The sequence below is a fragment of the Amphiura filiformis genome, chromosome 17, assembly GCF_039555335.1.
Source record: "Amphiura filiformis chromosome 17, Afil_fr2py, whole genome shotgun sequence".
NCBI classification, from domain to species: domain Eukaryota; kingdom Metazoa; phylum Echinodermata; class Ophiuroidea; order Amphilepidida; family Amphiuridae; genus Amphiura; species Amphiura filiformis.
Genome location: NC_092644.1, coordinates 25450799 through 25469016, shown reverse-complemented (window position 1 = coordinate 25469016; position 18218 = coordinate 25450799). Strand labels below are relative to the sequence as shown.

At 35.9% G+C, this 18218-nt stretch overlaps 1 protein-coding gene across 1 annotated transcript in view; it reads left to right on the top strand.

The window, feature by feature from the left end:
• The window catches only part of LOC140137539 (stomatin-like), a 248197-nt gene that overhangs the window by 197054 nt on the left and 32925 nt on the right, over nt 1-18218 (top strand). Inside the window, exon 4 of the mRNA XM_072159252.1 lies at nt 16634-16716. Coding sequence (XP_072015353.1) covers nt 16634-16716 — 83 coding nt within the window. The remainder of the gene's footprint in view (nt 1-16633; nt 16717-18218) is intronic.

Here is an 18218-nt window from a genome sequence, read left to right as displayed (position 1 = left end):
ATCCCGACTACTGTTTGCTAGGGGTACAGATGCTGCTTAACCTTAATAGAGTCCAGTGAAAGAACCACAGTGGCAGGGTCCAGGGAACTTGACATAGTTTTGATGATTTTTGAACAACCCCCAATCTCCGACAAAAGTTATGTTATTTATTATCATTGTGTTTGGGATGAAAACAAAACTCGACTGGCAGTTGACCAGTGGTTACTGGCAATTGAACAGCATTCCATATTGTTTAGAACTATAGAAACGGGCTCCAACTGGATGGAACTACCCGGAACCGGCGACGGTCGAGTTTTGTGTGTGTTGCATACTCCCATGGATCCATACTCCCTCTTCACTCCCTAGGCCCCTGAATTCCACACATGCAGTGTAAGACATCCATGTCACTTGATCCTTACAGAAAAAACATGCAATGAAACATGCCCATTCTTTAATATATCATATTTCCACAGGAATATGATTTTTGAAACACTTTGTAGAAATCTACATGATATCAATAAAGCTAATCATAGCAGCATCAGACAGATTCCAGTTTCTTCAAAATGTCAAATTTCATGCATATGTTAATCTCCGCTGCTACCACACACGCTAGCTGTGTCACAGTGTATCTAGTTTACACATGATGACAGAATTAAGCACTTTTGTTTACACTAATTACTGACACTCTAGGTATCATATGTAGGTGGGTAATAAATATTTACAGGGGATTATTTTCTTATAGAAGAGTTTAGTGTGAATTATTGATTATAGAATGTCTGATATTGTTGACGTCATGTCTCGGCCGGGTTGGATTGTGTGGGTGTGAAAGGACTGATATTATATGATTTTATTTTGAACAAACAAGCAAACAAATAAACAAATAAACAAATAGAGAAAAACAAACAAACCAAATTTTAAAAAATTAACAAAAACAGAACTAGGAAGCAATTATAAATAAGTAAACAAACAAACAAATAATTAATTCTCTCCATGTGGGTGTCGTCTGCAAACGACATGTTTCAATTTTTTTTCTGAAATTCTAAAATTTCAGAATTGTAAATTTTTATAACCATATTTGGAATCAGCATGAAAAATGCATTACAATGAGTACAAACAAGCCTGGTATTATAAACTCCTCAAAAAAAGTTTGGAAACTTTCAAAAACGGTTGTATATCAGAACATTTTTAAATCCATCTCCATATTGTTTCATACCAGCGAAAACATTGTTCTTTTTTGTCAACAATGATACCTCATTTGTGATGATAGCTTATTCCACGGCTGAGTAACTTGCTTTGAAAGACAGAGAGGTCTCAAAGAAAATGTGCGAAACTGACCATTATCTGCGCTCATCTTATTGCTCTGAATGAATGAACGAGTGGTTTAATGCATGAATAAAAGAATGAATGAAAAGTTGTTTGCAGTACATCATGTTGAATGAAAAGTGCTAGGATGGGATTAGCAGTTCTACTACTTGTGGATTCAAACAGATCAACGCAAGTCAACCTATCTTGCTGGTCACTTCTTCATAGTGGTCATTTGCAAGAAATTTCTAAGCAAACATGGTTCGATTACCAGACCTTGATAAGGCTCGCGCTATTGGTCAGCTTGAGGCTGGCATACCTCAGAATCACGGCAACATTTGGATTTTCCTGTAGTATGATCTCCAAGCTAAAAGTCAAGTTTCGTCAGACCGGAGATGTCAAAGACAGACCCAGAAGTGGCCATCCAAGAAAAACAACGGCTGCAGAAGACCGGCACGTGAGACTGACAGTACAAAAACCGTTTTTAATGAAACAGTGTGGTATTCCTTATTCATGTTTACTGATGCAAATGGCGCAGACAATGGCAGATTTGGCACATTTTGTTTGAGACCTCCTTGTCTTTCAAAGACAGTTACTCAACAATAAAATAAGTTATGGTCACAAATTTGATGTCATTTTTGACAGGAAAGAACAACGCTTGTATTGATATGAAATAATTTGGAAATAGATTTCAAATTTTTCTGATATAAAGCCGTTTTGAGGAGTTTAGTTCAGTGTTTCTTAAGATAGCTCTTGATATTTTTATAAAATATCTGAAAACTTAGACTTTTTATGTTGATGCCTACATGGCTAGCACACAGAGCATTAGGCATGAAAAATAGATGTATAATGAAGTTGTGAGTCTCCACAGTTGTCATGAAAATGAGACTTCAAAGTGTGGATAAAGAATTGCTACCGATGGACCCAGTTTACCAGGATGATGTGATGATTGTGACAGTGACGTCAGATGCAAACTAGTCTTTTTATCTCAGTCTTCACTTATAATTCATACGATAGTAATATTAGTCAAATGAATATGCGACGTTGATAACACTGTACATACAAGGCATACCCAGGGGGCATATGGGATGGTCATAACACATCAACAGGACTGACCTCAGTCATGATCGACAGAGTGACATGTCAATAGGCCATGGCCATATAGGCCATGTCAATAGACCCCCGGACACAGGCCGGAGAAGTGGAAAAATGGGGACGAAGAAGGGGAGAAAAGAGAGAAAGAAGGAGAGGGAGAAAGAGAAGAGAAAGGGGAGGAGAGAGAGAAGGGAAAAGGGAGGAGAAGGGAAAGGGGAGAAGGGGGAGGAAAAAATAGGGACGATACTGACGTTTGCCACTGTTTGCTGGCTACGTGCCTGCAACATGCATTGGCGACATATGATAGAAGCTGCATGCAATAAAATTGCAATATTTATTACTGCACCTCAATTGTTAAGCTCACAATAATTATTAAAAGGGGACATATCTGAAAAAAAATTATGGAAAAGAAATACAAGTCTATTTTTTTGGAAATGTTACATTGATGCTTCAAGTCTGGTTTTTTGGCTTCTTCGAATCCTGTGCAATAGGGGAAAATGTTTTGTTTAGGATAAGAATTTTAGTGCATATCTTATGCCATGTTACTCTTAATTCGAGTTTGCCACTATTATCCATATCTGTGATTTAACATAATGGATTGCATGTGACACAATTCTACTTCAAAAGTGCATTTTTACTCTATAATAAGATGTCTAGATGTGACAGTAATTTTTCATTCTGAACTACCAATCTGTTACCATGTCTAGCACCATGGGCACTACATGTACTGGCCAAGTTATCGGCTTCTAACAACTATTTTGATTGGTTATAATGAGGGTTATATCATGTACTGAACCAATCAGAGATGTGGTAAGAAAAGTCAGTAGGACATGGGATTAAGCTTAAATTTACTCAGAGAAAGCTCTATTTTGATTGGTTATTAAGATAATTATGTCATGTAATTAACCAATTAGAGGCACGGTAAAAAAGGCTGGTAGGGATCATAGATTTTCAAGCTTCCCAAAGCCTATCATTTAGGATTTCTTTTCTATATTGTTTATGTATTTATTATGTTATGTTAAGATATTTATATCTCCAAATTTGGGCAATTTCACAGGTCATTTTTGTTTACACTTATTAGTGAGTTGATTGTTGCTACTTTTCTTTATACTACTCTGTATAATTATGAGGAAGTTGAAAATACCACACGGAATCAGACAGTACCACCTTAATCTTTTTGGTAACATGTATAGACATGCATTCAGAATGCGTATTAGTGATAATAAAGATGCGCCTAAGATGAACATACGCTTAATGTTTTGAGGAAATTATGAACTAATGATTAGCTCACGGCATAAAATTCCAACCAGAATTGGTCTTTAGTAATAGCAATTATGATGAAAACGAAGCAAACTTTGCCTCTTTTTTTAAAATATTATAAAACGCTGTCTACTAAACATAACAGACATGAAAACTGAGAGCGAATTGCGACTTGTACAGTACCAATGTTATTGTACTCACCAGGAGTTGTTTTACCCAACCGTGGGCTTCATCAGCTGTTTTTTTTTGCTCATATCCAAATTAGAAGATCCACTTTCGATATGTGATGATGTCACTTGAGCAGAGATGACGTCAGTACGTAGATGGCAGTAAGAATCTTGATGGGAGCCTATAGGGACCTCTCTAGGCAGGATTTCGAAGACATCCCAATCAGGAAATAGACCTGAGGACTGAATGGAGTGAAAGAACAATGCTTACGGCTGGTAGACTTAGAATTTGATAACTTCTCTGAACCCTGGAAGAAGTAGGGTCAAGATCATCAGAAACGGTGATGTCATTATATACGGTAGTGAAGCGATGTCGTCAAACATTTTAGGTTGGATGGTCTCACAATTGGGATTTGAGCAACAACAACTGCTGATGACATCTTTATATAGTGCCTTTTTCCAGATCTTAGAGGACTCAAAGCGGTATAATTACTTTGACTTTCATAAAAACAAATTGACCATGTCATGGTAAGGTCAAAAATATTAGATAGGCTGTCAAAAATTTGAGCAGTCAAAATAAGATGTTGTGTCAAAATTGATATTATGTTATAAAGAAAAACATAGATTTCTTTTTGACATGGGGGAATGTAGTTGGAAAAATTTCTTGAAGTATAGTGAATGCAGCATCTTTGTACCTTTTGCGACAGAATAAGTTTATGGTACCAATGCCAAAAACTTTTGCCATATTGAAACTAAAATTATGATATGGTGCAAAAGTGGAACAAAGTTGCACGAAATGTTCAAAAAAACAGAAACCCGCATACAGGCATTCTCCTTATCAAAATATAATGGGGGATTCGTCCCCGACCAGGATCTACGCCAATGGACCCTGCTGCCTCACTGTTAATAAGTGATGGTTAATGGTTAATTTGTTTTTATGAAAGTCAAAGGTATCCTTCTGTTATTAGGAGTGTTATGCAGAAGATTACTAGTAGCACAATTGTTTCAAAGGCATCATACTGCAGTTACTGTCCGTTTTCCTATACACAATACACAGTGCTCTCACCATTGACGCGTGACCTCTACAAATGATGTATGTTGGAAGAATGGACACTTGCCTAGTTAACATCACTGTGTGAAAAATAACCAGCCAATATTTTATTTATTCTCCAAAACTTCTAGCAAATATATTTCTCTAACATGACCTAAAATTACAGCTAGGTTAGATGTTCAGAAATGGTCGCACTTTTGTAAAATATGAGTGAGGGCAAAGCATAGCTAGCTCATAGCTAGCCAACTCCCGTGTTAATTGAATGGAGATTTGACCGAAAATATTGAGCTATATTGGTAACGGACCGCTCCGTTCTGAAGGATGCCACAAAAAACGGTACAAGCTACATTTAAACTATTCTAAATAGGTTCTAGAAAATATAGTTTTGTAACATGTCCTAAATTTTTAGCTAATTTAGATGTTTGGAGAGGGTCGCACTTTTGTGTTTTAGGAAGGATATGTAAACGACAGATAACACCAAAATATGAAGAAATTATTTCCAAACCGTGTTAAGTCAACAATCATTATGTTGCTCATTTTGAAGAATGCTGGTTAACAAAAAGCAGGTCTTTGTCTCATTTCATTAACAAAGGTACACATACCATTGTTTCCTTTCGTTTATTTATAATCGGTTACCCAACTGAAGCTATAATACCAGCTTTATTGCGATGTCGCACATTGAAAACAGACACTTGTGCACAACCAGAGAAGATCTGATTTAATCAGTTGAGCTGCTTCAATGAGTGTTATCTTGGTTTAATAGCTTTTAATGGGGTTAAAGTCCTGCAAAGGTCGAGATGAATTCTACTGTAGACATGACTGCATCATGTGTTATCTACTGAAGATAGCAGAGAGCTGATGGCATCATGTCTTCCATAGGGGGTGTATGGATTTCAAATTCAATAGCCTATGGGATCCACATGTTCTGTTTCACCATGCTAACACTTACTGAACCTTACAGCAAAAACACCGAGCTTGAGAAAACCTGTAGATGGGTCAGTGCCATCCTGAGTATGTGTTTGTTTGATACCCTCTTCAGGTAGACTCAAGTAGTATATTGACCATTGGTCAAGAGTCTTCTTAAAGCTTAATTTATTCTAGATTACAGAACACAGGTATAATTTCAAGTAGCCTGGACTGTTGTGAGTGCATAATTTATTGTAAATACTGACATTGATATCCACCTGTCAGCAACTAGTCTTGATATTTCATGTAATGGGCTATTCCAGATGATATTCACACACCCCCTATGGAAGGCATGACTTTAATCTTCCATACAGGGAGTGAGAATTTCATTATGAGGTTACAATACCTGAATGGGTGATTACATTTGAAATTTGCACACTCTGCATGAGAGGTTAGGGTTATATCTTCCATAGGGGGTGTATGGATTTCAATTGGAATAGCCCAATGTAAGTGTTTTTGGTTTCAGATCTCATTGTTATTTGTCTTTTTTAAGGGGGTACTACACCCCTGGCCAATTTTGTACCTATTTTTGCATTTTTCTCAAAAATTATAGCACATTGGTGACAAGTAAGATATGTGACCATCCTCCACAACTGAGCCCGGATGTCGCCAGTGCCACTATTGAGATATGCTCCATCGAACTTAACAATAAACACTAGGAAACAAAGGATTTATTGACTGTTTTATTGATTTTTCACTACTTAAATGTCAAGTATTATAGACATGATATACATCATTTTAAAGCTAATTTCAAGCAGAATATTTTGGTTGAATATCTCAAAAATGATGATTGGCGACTTCAGGGCTCAGATGTACTGGAGGGTCACATATGTATATTATAGGGGCAAGGACTACAACTTATGTACTGACAATTCAGCAACGCAAAGTAAGTAGTTATTGATTTATTGATTAAATATTGGTTTTCCCTCATTTTTGACTGTACCTCCACAACTGTTGTCTGTGTTGAAATAAAATTTCCACTGCAGTAGTTGTAGTCCTTGCCCCTATAATATACATATCTTAGGCCTACTTGTCACCAATGCGCTATGATTTTTGAGAAAAATGCAAAAATAGGCACACAATTGGACAGGGGTGTAGTACCCCCTTAAAGTGTCACATTAATGTGGACCAGTTTAACATCAAAGTTTTAAATTTGAGTTTGTAACTTTAGGCATTGCCTATCCTGCCTATTATATAATATTATTATGAGAGATATATTTAAACAAGAGGGGCACTTGACCACTTCAAACACAGGTGTTCCATATAACTTGCAAAAATGCATTGAATTTGTATCCGTTTGTTTGTTTGTTTGTTTGTTTGTTTGTTTGTTTATTTCTTCTTTGTACTGGCGCAGAATCGCACATTGCGTGTTTGAATAGAGTATGACATGAACATTAATTATAAGTTTGCATATTAAAACACTAGGGTCTATTTTCCTTTTTCTTTTTTAATGTCAACATGAATGATCCTAGCATTTAGTGCTAGGTCCAGGGACACTCAAAGAGGGAAAAAATTATTTAATGTTTTTTTTTTTCGTTTAAACTGTTGGTGATTTTTCTAAATGGATAGTGCAATTTGCGGTCAGTTAAACGTGAAACGTGTAGACACTCCTAAAGCAAACAAACTGCGCATAGTATGCAGAACTGCAAATGGGTGTAATTTTACAATAATTATGCACGCCGCATACTTTTCTTTTTTTAATGTCAACATGAATGATCCTAGCATTTAGTGCTAGGTCCAGGGACACTCCAAAAGTGGGAAAAAATTATTTTAAATTTTTTTCTGTTTAAACTGTTGGTGATTTTTCTAAATGGATAGTGCAATTTGGGGGTCAGTTAAACGTGAAACGTGTAAACGTAGACACCCCTAAAGCAAGCAAACTGCGCGTAGTATGCAGAACTGCAAATGGGTGTAATTTTACAATAATTATGCACGCCGCATACTTTTCTAACTGCTTTTCTGATTTGCTATGTGTTACTATGAATATTGATTCAGTGATCCTAGCATTGCTCTGTAAGGAACCCTAAAGTTGTCCCATCATGTTTCTTTGATAAACATTTTTCCTGCAAAGAATCCCAGAAATGGGCTCCATTCTGTACAGAATGGCCTCATTCCAATGGCATACTTTAATAACCTCAATAATACTCAAAGTGCAAAATTTGACCTCCAGTTACAAAGTATGAGTTTTTGTACCCAAATTTTTAAAGGTCATTCAATGAATGTACAATGTAGTGGGGTTAAAGAACTGTACCCTAATAGATGAGCATGTTGTGGATCCTAGTGTTGATAATATTAGATTAAAAGGGTTAAGTATATGTGTGGGTGAGCACCTGTCACTGTTAAGGGTTTGGGATATAGGTCAACTGTGTTATTTGATAAAGAAAGATTTCTAGTTAAAATTCAGGATGGGTGCTGTAACTTGTTATGATTGTCAAAGGTAATGTAGGCAGTTTTGAGATTAATATACAAGGATACATGAGTGGGTTGAATGGGTGATGTATCAGGTAGTGATTATTGGAAACTCATCATTTTGGAGAAAGTTTATGAGCTTGTGTTCAGTTATGTGGATATTCGCTGTCGTAGTGCCCGTTAGAATATGTGGGTTGCTATGTCAACTGGATCACACTTTCTTTGTTACGAACCACTGATCGAAATGATCACAACACAAAACCTATGGCATATCAAAATTCGGAACAGGTGTATGAGCCCAGGCTTGGAGCAGTAACCAATGGCTACTAACGTGCACTACGACAGCGAATTAATTATGTGTATTATTAGAAGTTGAAATAGAGACTCATCACTTGTTAAAAAGTTCACAAGCTTGTAGTTATTAAATTTGACTTTCTTATTTTGGAATTGATGTTTGGTACCCAACATACAGAAAGTGCATGACACATGTGTACCCCGGGCCCCCAACTCAACACAAAAATTGACAACCATGAGAGTTACCAAATAGCGAGGAAAAGGGGTAACTTTTTTACCAGTAGCGAGGACCGCGAAATTGGGAAAATAGGGGTATTTAATTTGGACAGTCCACAAAATTTGACCGTGAAATCAGCAAAATATGGGGTATTTAATTTGCACTGTCCGCAAAATTTGGATAAAAGGGGTACTTGGGAAAACCCGGTAATTTTATGTCAATATTTAGTGTCACTGAAAAGGGTGTTTGAAATTCTAGTCATTGAAAAGGGGTGTTGGAAATTCTAGTCATTGAAAACTACAAAAAAGGGGTTGTTTTTGGCCAAATTTTGTCCTCGATTTTGCATGAAAAAGGGGGGGGGAGTAAATTTGATGAAAAATCATTGCAAAGGGGGCCTTCAAAAGATTTTAGTAACTCTCATGGTTGCCAACTTTTGTGTTGAGTTGGGGGGCCTGGATGTGTACTAAGAAGTCAAAATAGAGACTCATCTCTTGATACAATAGCATTCATGATCAATCCAAAGTTATATTAATCTTAACTGAATTCTTAAACATAATATCAAATATGTATTTTAACCAACATGTGCTATCTTCTGAAGATGTTTTTTGGTAACAAACTTTGTCACTGGGATGATGTGGTCCTACTTGATTGACATGTGTAGAGTTACCTACGGTACTCAAAGGATTGCATGATATGTTACAAAAATCTTAGAAAAATCAGTGTAGGTGTATTCCTCCTACTCTTTGTCCGTGACAAAAATGCAAAGAATTCATAGAAATTATGCAGTAGTATGTAATTCTGGGGCTAGATTCTTGACAATTTTCTTTGAGTTAATGCTAGTTTATGATAAATTTAAAGATATAACCTAAACTGAATTCTCAAACATAATGTTAAATTATTATAAAACTATATAATATAAAATATGTATTTTTCACCAACTCATGCTATCTTCAGAAGATAGCATCCTTAAGAAAGAATATTAAAGCATACTTTCATTAAGGGTATACGAAGTATTGTTGGCTGAAGCAGCAAAAAAAAGTTGATTTTCATTATCTGAATCAATATATTATTGAAAAATAACACTTTGGTGTTTTGCAAAAGTTCATATACTTTGAAAACTTGCTTAATTTATTGTTGTTAATGAGTTATGTACGTCTTACAAAAGTGTTGTTGTTTCAGCCCTCTTTACAACATAACTCAAGAATCACAGGACGTAGTACAAAAGTATATCTGGCCCATTCCATGTCAACTCAGGGATGTGCACCGCAGCACCTCTTCAATTTTTTCTTTTTCATAGAGTTGTACATGAAATCATTATACATGCAAAATCAAAATGTGACAACTCTTGGAGTAGGCAAACTCTATTTGATGTGTTGAAGCCATCAAGAATTTAAGGGGTCATCGTCAGAAATGTTGTCCAAGAACATATCTTCAACATACCTGAAGTTGATGGAGGGGCAAATTGTCTGACATTGGTTTTCAGGGGGTCAAAATGTAAAAAAAGTGGTTTTCCATGGGTAATATCTCAGCTAAATGTATTCTAATATGCTCAATATTGATAAGAGTAATGTCCTACCAAAGGGCTCTGACTGGCAAAAAATTGACGCTAAAATTATTTTTTACTTTTGGAGTTCTGACCTCCAAAGTTGGTCCTGGTTAAGGACGGTTTTTTTGAGGGCCCTATATTTTTAAAGTAAAGGAGTTACTTTTCTGATAGCAGATTTGAATTCATTTACTGAAAAAGTACCCCAGGAACCACTTTTTTCAAAGTTTGAAAGAAAACCTTTATACATTTATGGACCTCCAACTTCAGGTATGTTGAAGATATTTTTTACGCATTGACCCCTAAATTTCAAATTGATGCCACGGAAAACTTAAATGGAGTATGAAGCTCAAATTTTCAGGATTTTACTTTCTCATCAATATCTACCACCACACGGAAAAAGAAAAATTGAAGAGGTGCTGCGGTGCACATCCCTGGAGTTGAACATGGAATGGGCCATCTGTGATATTTGAATTCTCATACACGCTCGCTATGAATTGAGCAATGCAATTTTTGCTAAAGCTCCCTACCATTCACAAGATGCTGTGAACTACTTTCTTTCTGCTGCTTCAACCAACAATACATCGTATACCCTTAAGTATATACAAGGTGACAGCAATATGCTATTCCATTTAAAGTTCACACTCACCCTGAAGAATATTTTCCACAGGGGGAGTATGAGTTTGAAATGTAATTAACATTATTAAGGGATCTGGAATGAGCGTTTTGAGCGTTTCGACAGTATTTTTTGTGGGACATAAGAGCACATCAGACATCGAATTGCATAATTTCTGAATACGCAGAATATCTTTCTGATATCAAATAATTTTCATTTTTTGAAATTCACGATATAATACAAATTTTATGACAAATTATTAAAATTTTATATTTTTGAAATTGTTGATATATAACAGTCCTCGAAGTAAGTTTTATAAATCTAATGATATATTCTTAAAGTGTATGTAGCTGGGAGGAAAAGCCGACAATCAATTGAAAATTTTGACCTTTCATATTGAAGATATGGATTTTTTTCCCAAATTTTTTTTTTTAAAACAAAATCCATATCTTCAATACGAAAGGTCAAAATTTTCAATTGATCGTCGGCTTTTCATCCCACCTACATACATTTTAAGTATAAATCATCAGATTTATAAAGTTTACTTCGAGTACTGTTAAATATCAAAAACAATTTTAATGATTTGCCATAAAATGTGTATTACATTGCGAATTTCAAAAAATCAAAATTATTTGATATCAGAAGGATATTCTTCGTATTCAGAATGCAATTCGATATGTCTGATGTGCTCTAATATCCCACAATAAATACTGTCCAAACGTTCATACCCCAGCCCTTAACCAACTCTATTTAAAACTCACCCTTGCTCTGTGGAATATTCAGGCTGAATCTTTCTTAGAGGGTATATGAAATTCAAATTGATATGTTCATTCCATTAGAAATTCATTCTCAAGCTGTGGAAGATATTTCAAAAATCTTCCACTGGGGTAGTGTGGATTTTAAATGGAATAGCCCAATGTTTATAAGCAAAGGTAAAGGACTGGTCTGATGATAGGCTTGAGGGAACAGCGTATGACCACTTCACAGTTCAATAGCTTGGCCATTTTTCTGATTTTTTGTTTGCAAGTGTGAAAGCACAGGCCTCTCAACAAAACTACATGCACACACATACTGCCAAACAAAGAACAATGACATAATTTGACTGCCAACCATGACATCTTCTTGATAAACACCGTAAACATGCACTGGACTGAAATAAAGAGTAGAAATCATGCAGTCATTGCATTTCCTTGGTTTGCAAACTTTGGTTTGGATGGGGATGCGTGGCTGGAACTCCAAAAAACTATCCAAATTTAAACCAAATTTGAAGAAAAACAGACCTGAAATTATATGAATGCTTGCAAATTTTGCTAGGTTATTAATAAACTAAAATAGCTGAAAATTGCAGCCTGAACTAAATGGCTGAAAATACACCCCCTCAAATCTGCTGCACATCCCCATACCCTCAAAAGAACCCCCCCTCAGGTCTTCTGGTTGAAGTAGAACAACCAGAAATAATCGGAGCTTAATGACCACAGCAGAGTAATTAAACAATGTATTTGCTCACAATTACAGCTTTTAGAAAGAAGTAGGCCAACTATTACCTTTTTGATGGACCATGGTAAAAATTGCAATTTATATCAGTGACTTGACACTGAAGCAATAATGAAATCCATTAGACATTGGAATCAGTTAAAATTGGGCTATTCCAGCTGAAATACATACACCCCCCTATGGAAGACATGACCTTAATCTCCAACATTGAGGGGGGAATAGATTTCCAATGGACTCACCCATCCATTCAGGTGGAAGATTAAAGTCATGGAATAGCCCAGTATAATTGGGAGAAGGCAGGATGTCAGGGATACCAAACTAGTGATTTGGTAGCCCAATAGTGATTTTTACAACAAATTTTGACAATTTTCTATCCCATAGAAAGCAACAGTTAAAGGGATTTTTAACTGTTTAACAGTTAAAGGTATTTTCACCTTATCCATTACCCATACCCTAATCCAAGTCCTAACCTAAACCCTAAAGCTAACCTTAACCCTAACCTTATTTCATATTACACATTACATAGTGAACACCTTATTTTTGATATTGTGAAACTTCAACATAGCAAACCTTATTTTCCACATAGCTTTCGCTACAATGTTTTTGCTAGGTAGACTTGTCTTCAGCAATTAACAATGCTGTGATGATATCTTGTCTACAATCGGGATAGTCCTTGTGATGACATCATAAATAGGCAAGATATCATCACAGCATCACCATCTGCTGAAGATGCTAGTTGACCTAGCCAAAATGTTCAAGGTCAGCAAAAAATAGTGTAGTGTTGAAGTTAAACTCTTGAATCATCTACCACTATGAATATCCACTCTTAAACTTGTTATCCATTTCATATTTGGCAATAAAAGTTACAGTCTATAATATCGTACTTCATTTGATAAAATAAAAAGCCATTAAAGTGGCTAATTAAGCAAGCAAAGCGCATAATTAATTGAGTGCGTAATTAATGAAAAGTAAATACACTTGATGGAACCAAGATGGAATGTAGACATATATCGCCCACATAAACCATAATTATGATGGGCCATTAGAGTGGTAATCGGTAATGAACTATACAAACTACATTAAAGCTATACGAGTGGATATTCATAGTGGTAGATAAAATGATTAAAGAGTTTAACTTCAACACTACACTATTTTTCGCTCACCTGGAACGTTTTCACTAGTTCGATCAGCGTCTTCAGCAGATGGTGATGCTGTGATGATATCTTGTCTACAATCGGAATATCTCATAGAGTTCTGGAAGCAATACACATAAGGACTCAGAAACCAAGACTGAATCGTGACAAAGGTCTAGAAATAGACCCCATCTGGGATAACTTGCTGATACCTATGACATCATCCTGTCAATCATATGACGTCATATCAGTGAGAGATATCCCAATTGTAGACAAGATATCATCACATCATCACCATCTGCTGAAGACGCTAGTTGAACTAATGAAAACGTTCCTGGTGAGCGAAAAATAGTGTAGTGTTGAGGTTAAACTCTTTAATTACATTAAAGCTACTTTGACTTTTCATGCCATTATGTTGTGTCTCCAACTATGTGGGCATTTTATGTAAGTTCATCATGTAACATTCTCAGTATATCTTGCTTTTAGACCCATCCCAGCAAACACAAAATGTTTTCGACATTTACATTCACAAAAGGTAAGCAAAGGTTGCCAGAAAACTTCTCAATGTTGTGTTATATAATGGTTTATAGAGTATAAGATGTTTCATAACATTCAAAAACATTTTTTGAGCTTACTTTTGGACTTGTTGTTATTCAATTGTTGAAAAATATTTGGCAAAAAATGTTTGCAAATAATATTTTACAATAACATTTTGAGAACATTTAAAAAATGATGTTGTAGTATGTTTTCATACAAAATGTTTAGAAAAACGTTTCCATGACCTTAACCAAACCAGACATTTCATGTTAATAAAATATTTTTACCAAAACCAAACCCCAAAATATAACATCTTATGAACGTTTTGTGTTTGCTGAGTAGTTTAAATAGCCCATGAGAATAGTTATTTAGGGTCAGAACCACTAAAAACGAGCAATTCGGATTTCCAAAAATGGGGAAAATAAAATGTTATTCTAATCATGTTTACACATATAAAATCAGAGATAACACTTCCAATTTTGACCCAGACAAATATGAGCACGTAATATTGTGAACTTTTTTATTTATGGCACTTACAAGAAAACTAGCGAAATGTACTGCTGTAACATACGTTACTTTGGTTTTTAAGACTCAGTATTGTTTTTGTCAGGGATGGAAGCGCATTACTAATGATCGGTTTTCACTATTTAAAATGGATGTTTGAACTTGCTTCTTCTCAACCCAAAAGACTTATTTCACCCTTACCATTGGTATCATATGACACTTACAAGTAAACTAGCGAAATTTACTTCTGTAACATACGTTACTACTGGTTCGTAAAATTCAGCAGTGTTTTTGTCAGAGAGGGAAGCGCATTGCTAATGATCGGTTTTTACTATTTTGAAATGTATGTTTGAACTTGCTTCTTTCAACCCAAAAGACTTATTTCACCCTTACCATTGGTATCATATGACACTTACAAGTAAACTATCGAAATTTACTTCTGTAACATACGTTACTACTGGTTCGTAAAATTCAGCAGTGTTTTTGTCAGAGAGGGAAGCGCATTACTAATGATCGGTTTCCACTATTTGAAATGGATGTTTGAACTTGCTTCTTTCAACCCAAAAGACTTATTTCACCCTTACCAATGGTATCCTGGAGTGAGTGTGAATTTGAATCAGGAGATGTGGAATAAGTAATCTAATATCCATCTTACATAATTTAGACTATTATCTGGTACTTTAGAGAATCTTATGCAAGTATTGGATCAAAAAGTTTCTTCTTTAATGTGTTTGACATATACCACCAAATAATTTCCATTATGGTTCCTCATATTGCATTGTGTCACTGTTAAGAATGGTAACGTATGTTACGTAACGTATGTTACAAATCGTTTACATACTCATAGAACTCAAAAAAATAAAAATGTTTTACATTGCTAGCGGTGCAAGGGGGCGCCAGACGAACTAAAAATTACATGCAGGTGGAGTATGTTGTGATTTCCTTAAATTTAATCATGGTCGTACAAATACTGGTAACGTATGTTTCAGTAACGGATGTTTCATTTAAACTTCTAAAATTTCCACATGTTCTGTTAATGATAGGAGTGCAACAAAATTATTTCACTTTTATCAGGGTATCATGTGCTAATGTTTACTACCTACCAGGTATATATTCTACCGTTTGATTTTCAGAAAATTGGTAACATATGTTACTTTCCTTAACCATACGGTCATAGATCATGGTACTTTGTCTTGCTTTTCTTTAAAATGGATACCCACATTACATTTTCAGTCATGAATTTTATTTCCACGCTATTAATTTGGCACTATAAAGGCAAAACATGATACCTAAATTGATCAAAAGGTTATCAAGGGCTAGATAACATGTCAATGTAAAGTAGGTTACACAGAGTATTGCGACAAATTTCAATTGTAAATAAATCATCTTTTACAATTTAGGGATGGTGTTTTCCTCTTTTTTCTTGTAGGAATACACTATAAATTACATTTTAATACTATTTCAAGGCATATTCATTGTGTTCCTTTTAAGCACATTACACAAATATGTGAAGTTAATGATTTGCAACATACGGGTTTTGACCACTCAGCCAACTTCGAAACATCGCTTCTTCCAAAATAATACGATTTGAATGATCAAATTTTCAGATATTATAGCCTGTTATGTGTTAAAGATATTCCATGATCATTTCTTTATATTACGATCCACATTGGTACAATATATTAAGTTGAATGGTTGCGACAGGATTTTCGCCGAATTGCTCGATTTTAGTGGTTTTGACCCTTTAAACTAAATGGCAATTTACTATGATAACAGTAATCATCATCCAATAGTTGGCATAAAATTGCTAGTAACATTATGTTAGACAGTATTTGGCAGTAAGTTTGAAAAAATGTTTTTGAATGTTATGAAATGTTTTCCACCTCATAATACCTTTCCAGGATACCTTTATATAACCTGACATTGAACAGTTTTCTGACAACTTTTTCTAACCTATTGTGAATAATGTCAAAAATGTTTTGCTGGGTATCGTGGTATGAAGTACTTATTATGCCATTATTTCACTCGGTTAATTAATGTTGTTTTTTCTGTTTGTTTGATTTCAGGTATTTTCTTTGTTCTGCCTTGTATTGAAAGCTACACCAAGGTAGACTTGAGGACAGTATCATTTGATGTACCCCCTCAAGAGGTAAGTGTAAATGAAATGAAACCAAGCTACACCAATCAGATTTAAGGACAGTATCAACAGACTACTAGCTACAGACCATTAGCAACCAGTCAAAGTCCCTGTGTTTTGTATGCTGTGAATTCTGGATCTGGTTAAATATTCCCAACGCTCTTAAAGAGCCAGGCGAGAAGAAATGTGATGTGCGCTGGGGTATTTTTTAGTCCTTTTGCTGCTTGCTTAGATGTGCTGTGGTTGCTGATTTGAATTGCTTATTATCGTGGATGGTTACTATGCTTTGTGGTAGGTTGTTCCAGTCTTTTATTGTTTGCGGAAAGAATGAAAACTTGTGACAGTCCTTGTTGGATGTCTTCAGCTTGTAGGATTCGCTGTGATTGTGTCTGGAGAGGCGTGTGATCGGTTGTAAGAATTTTCCTGCCGGTATGGCAGTCTGACCGTGATGGATTTTATGGAACATGGACAGTCGGGCTGCTTTCCGTCTGGTTTCCAGTGTATCCCATTGAAGGGCATTCAACATTGCTGTAACGCTGCTTGTGCTTGGCGGAAATCATTGCAGACAAATCTTACCGCTCTTCTTTGGATCTTTTCTAGCTGGTCTTTCAAATCTTGGGTGTGTGGGTCCCAGATGGTAGATGAATATTCTAAGTGGGGTCGTACTAAAGTCTGGTAAGCAGTAGCTTTCAGGTCCTTTGGACATGAATATAGATTACGCCTAATAAATCCCAGGGCCCTATTGGCCTTAGCCACTTTAGATTGGATGTGATTCCCCCACTTGAGATCAGATGTTATTTCGACACCAAGATATGAGTGAGATGATGTGTTTTGTAAGATTTTGTTTCCTAATGTGTATTGATGTTGTTTGGGAGTTTTTGCATGTGTGAGCCTAAGAACAAAACACTTGTCGGCATTGAAGCTCATTTGCCACAGATCCTGCCACATGGACAATGTGTTCAAATCGTCTTGCAGTTGTTGTGCATCCGATTGATTCTTTATGGTGTTGTACATTACACAATCATCCGCGAACAGTCTCACGTTGGATTTGATGTTGTTCGGCAAATCGTTCAGATACAAGAGAAATAGCAGCGGACCTAAGACAGTGCCCTGGGGCACTCCTGACTTAACCGGTACCCAAGAGGATGTATCTCCATCAACAACAACTCTCTGATTCTGCTTTGTCAGAAAATTAGAGATCCAGTTAAAGGTATTGCCTGTGATGCCATAATCATTGATCTTATACAAAAGGCGCTGGTGGGGTACACAGTCGAATGCCTTAGAAAAGTCCATAATCACTAGGTCGACTTGAGATCGCTTATCTAAGGATTCTGCAAGATCGTCAACTGTCTGGATCAATTGCGTTTCGCAGGAGTGGTGTTGTCGAAAACCGTGCTGCTTGTCCGTTAAGATGTTATATCGTTCCAAGTGTGTCATGATATTACTGTGCACGATATGTTCAAGAGTTTTACAGCATATTGACGTGAGAGATACTGGACGGTAATTACTCGCAA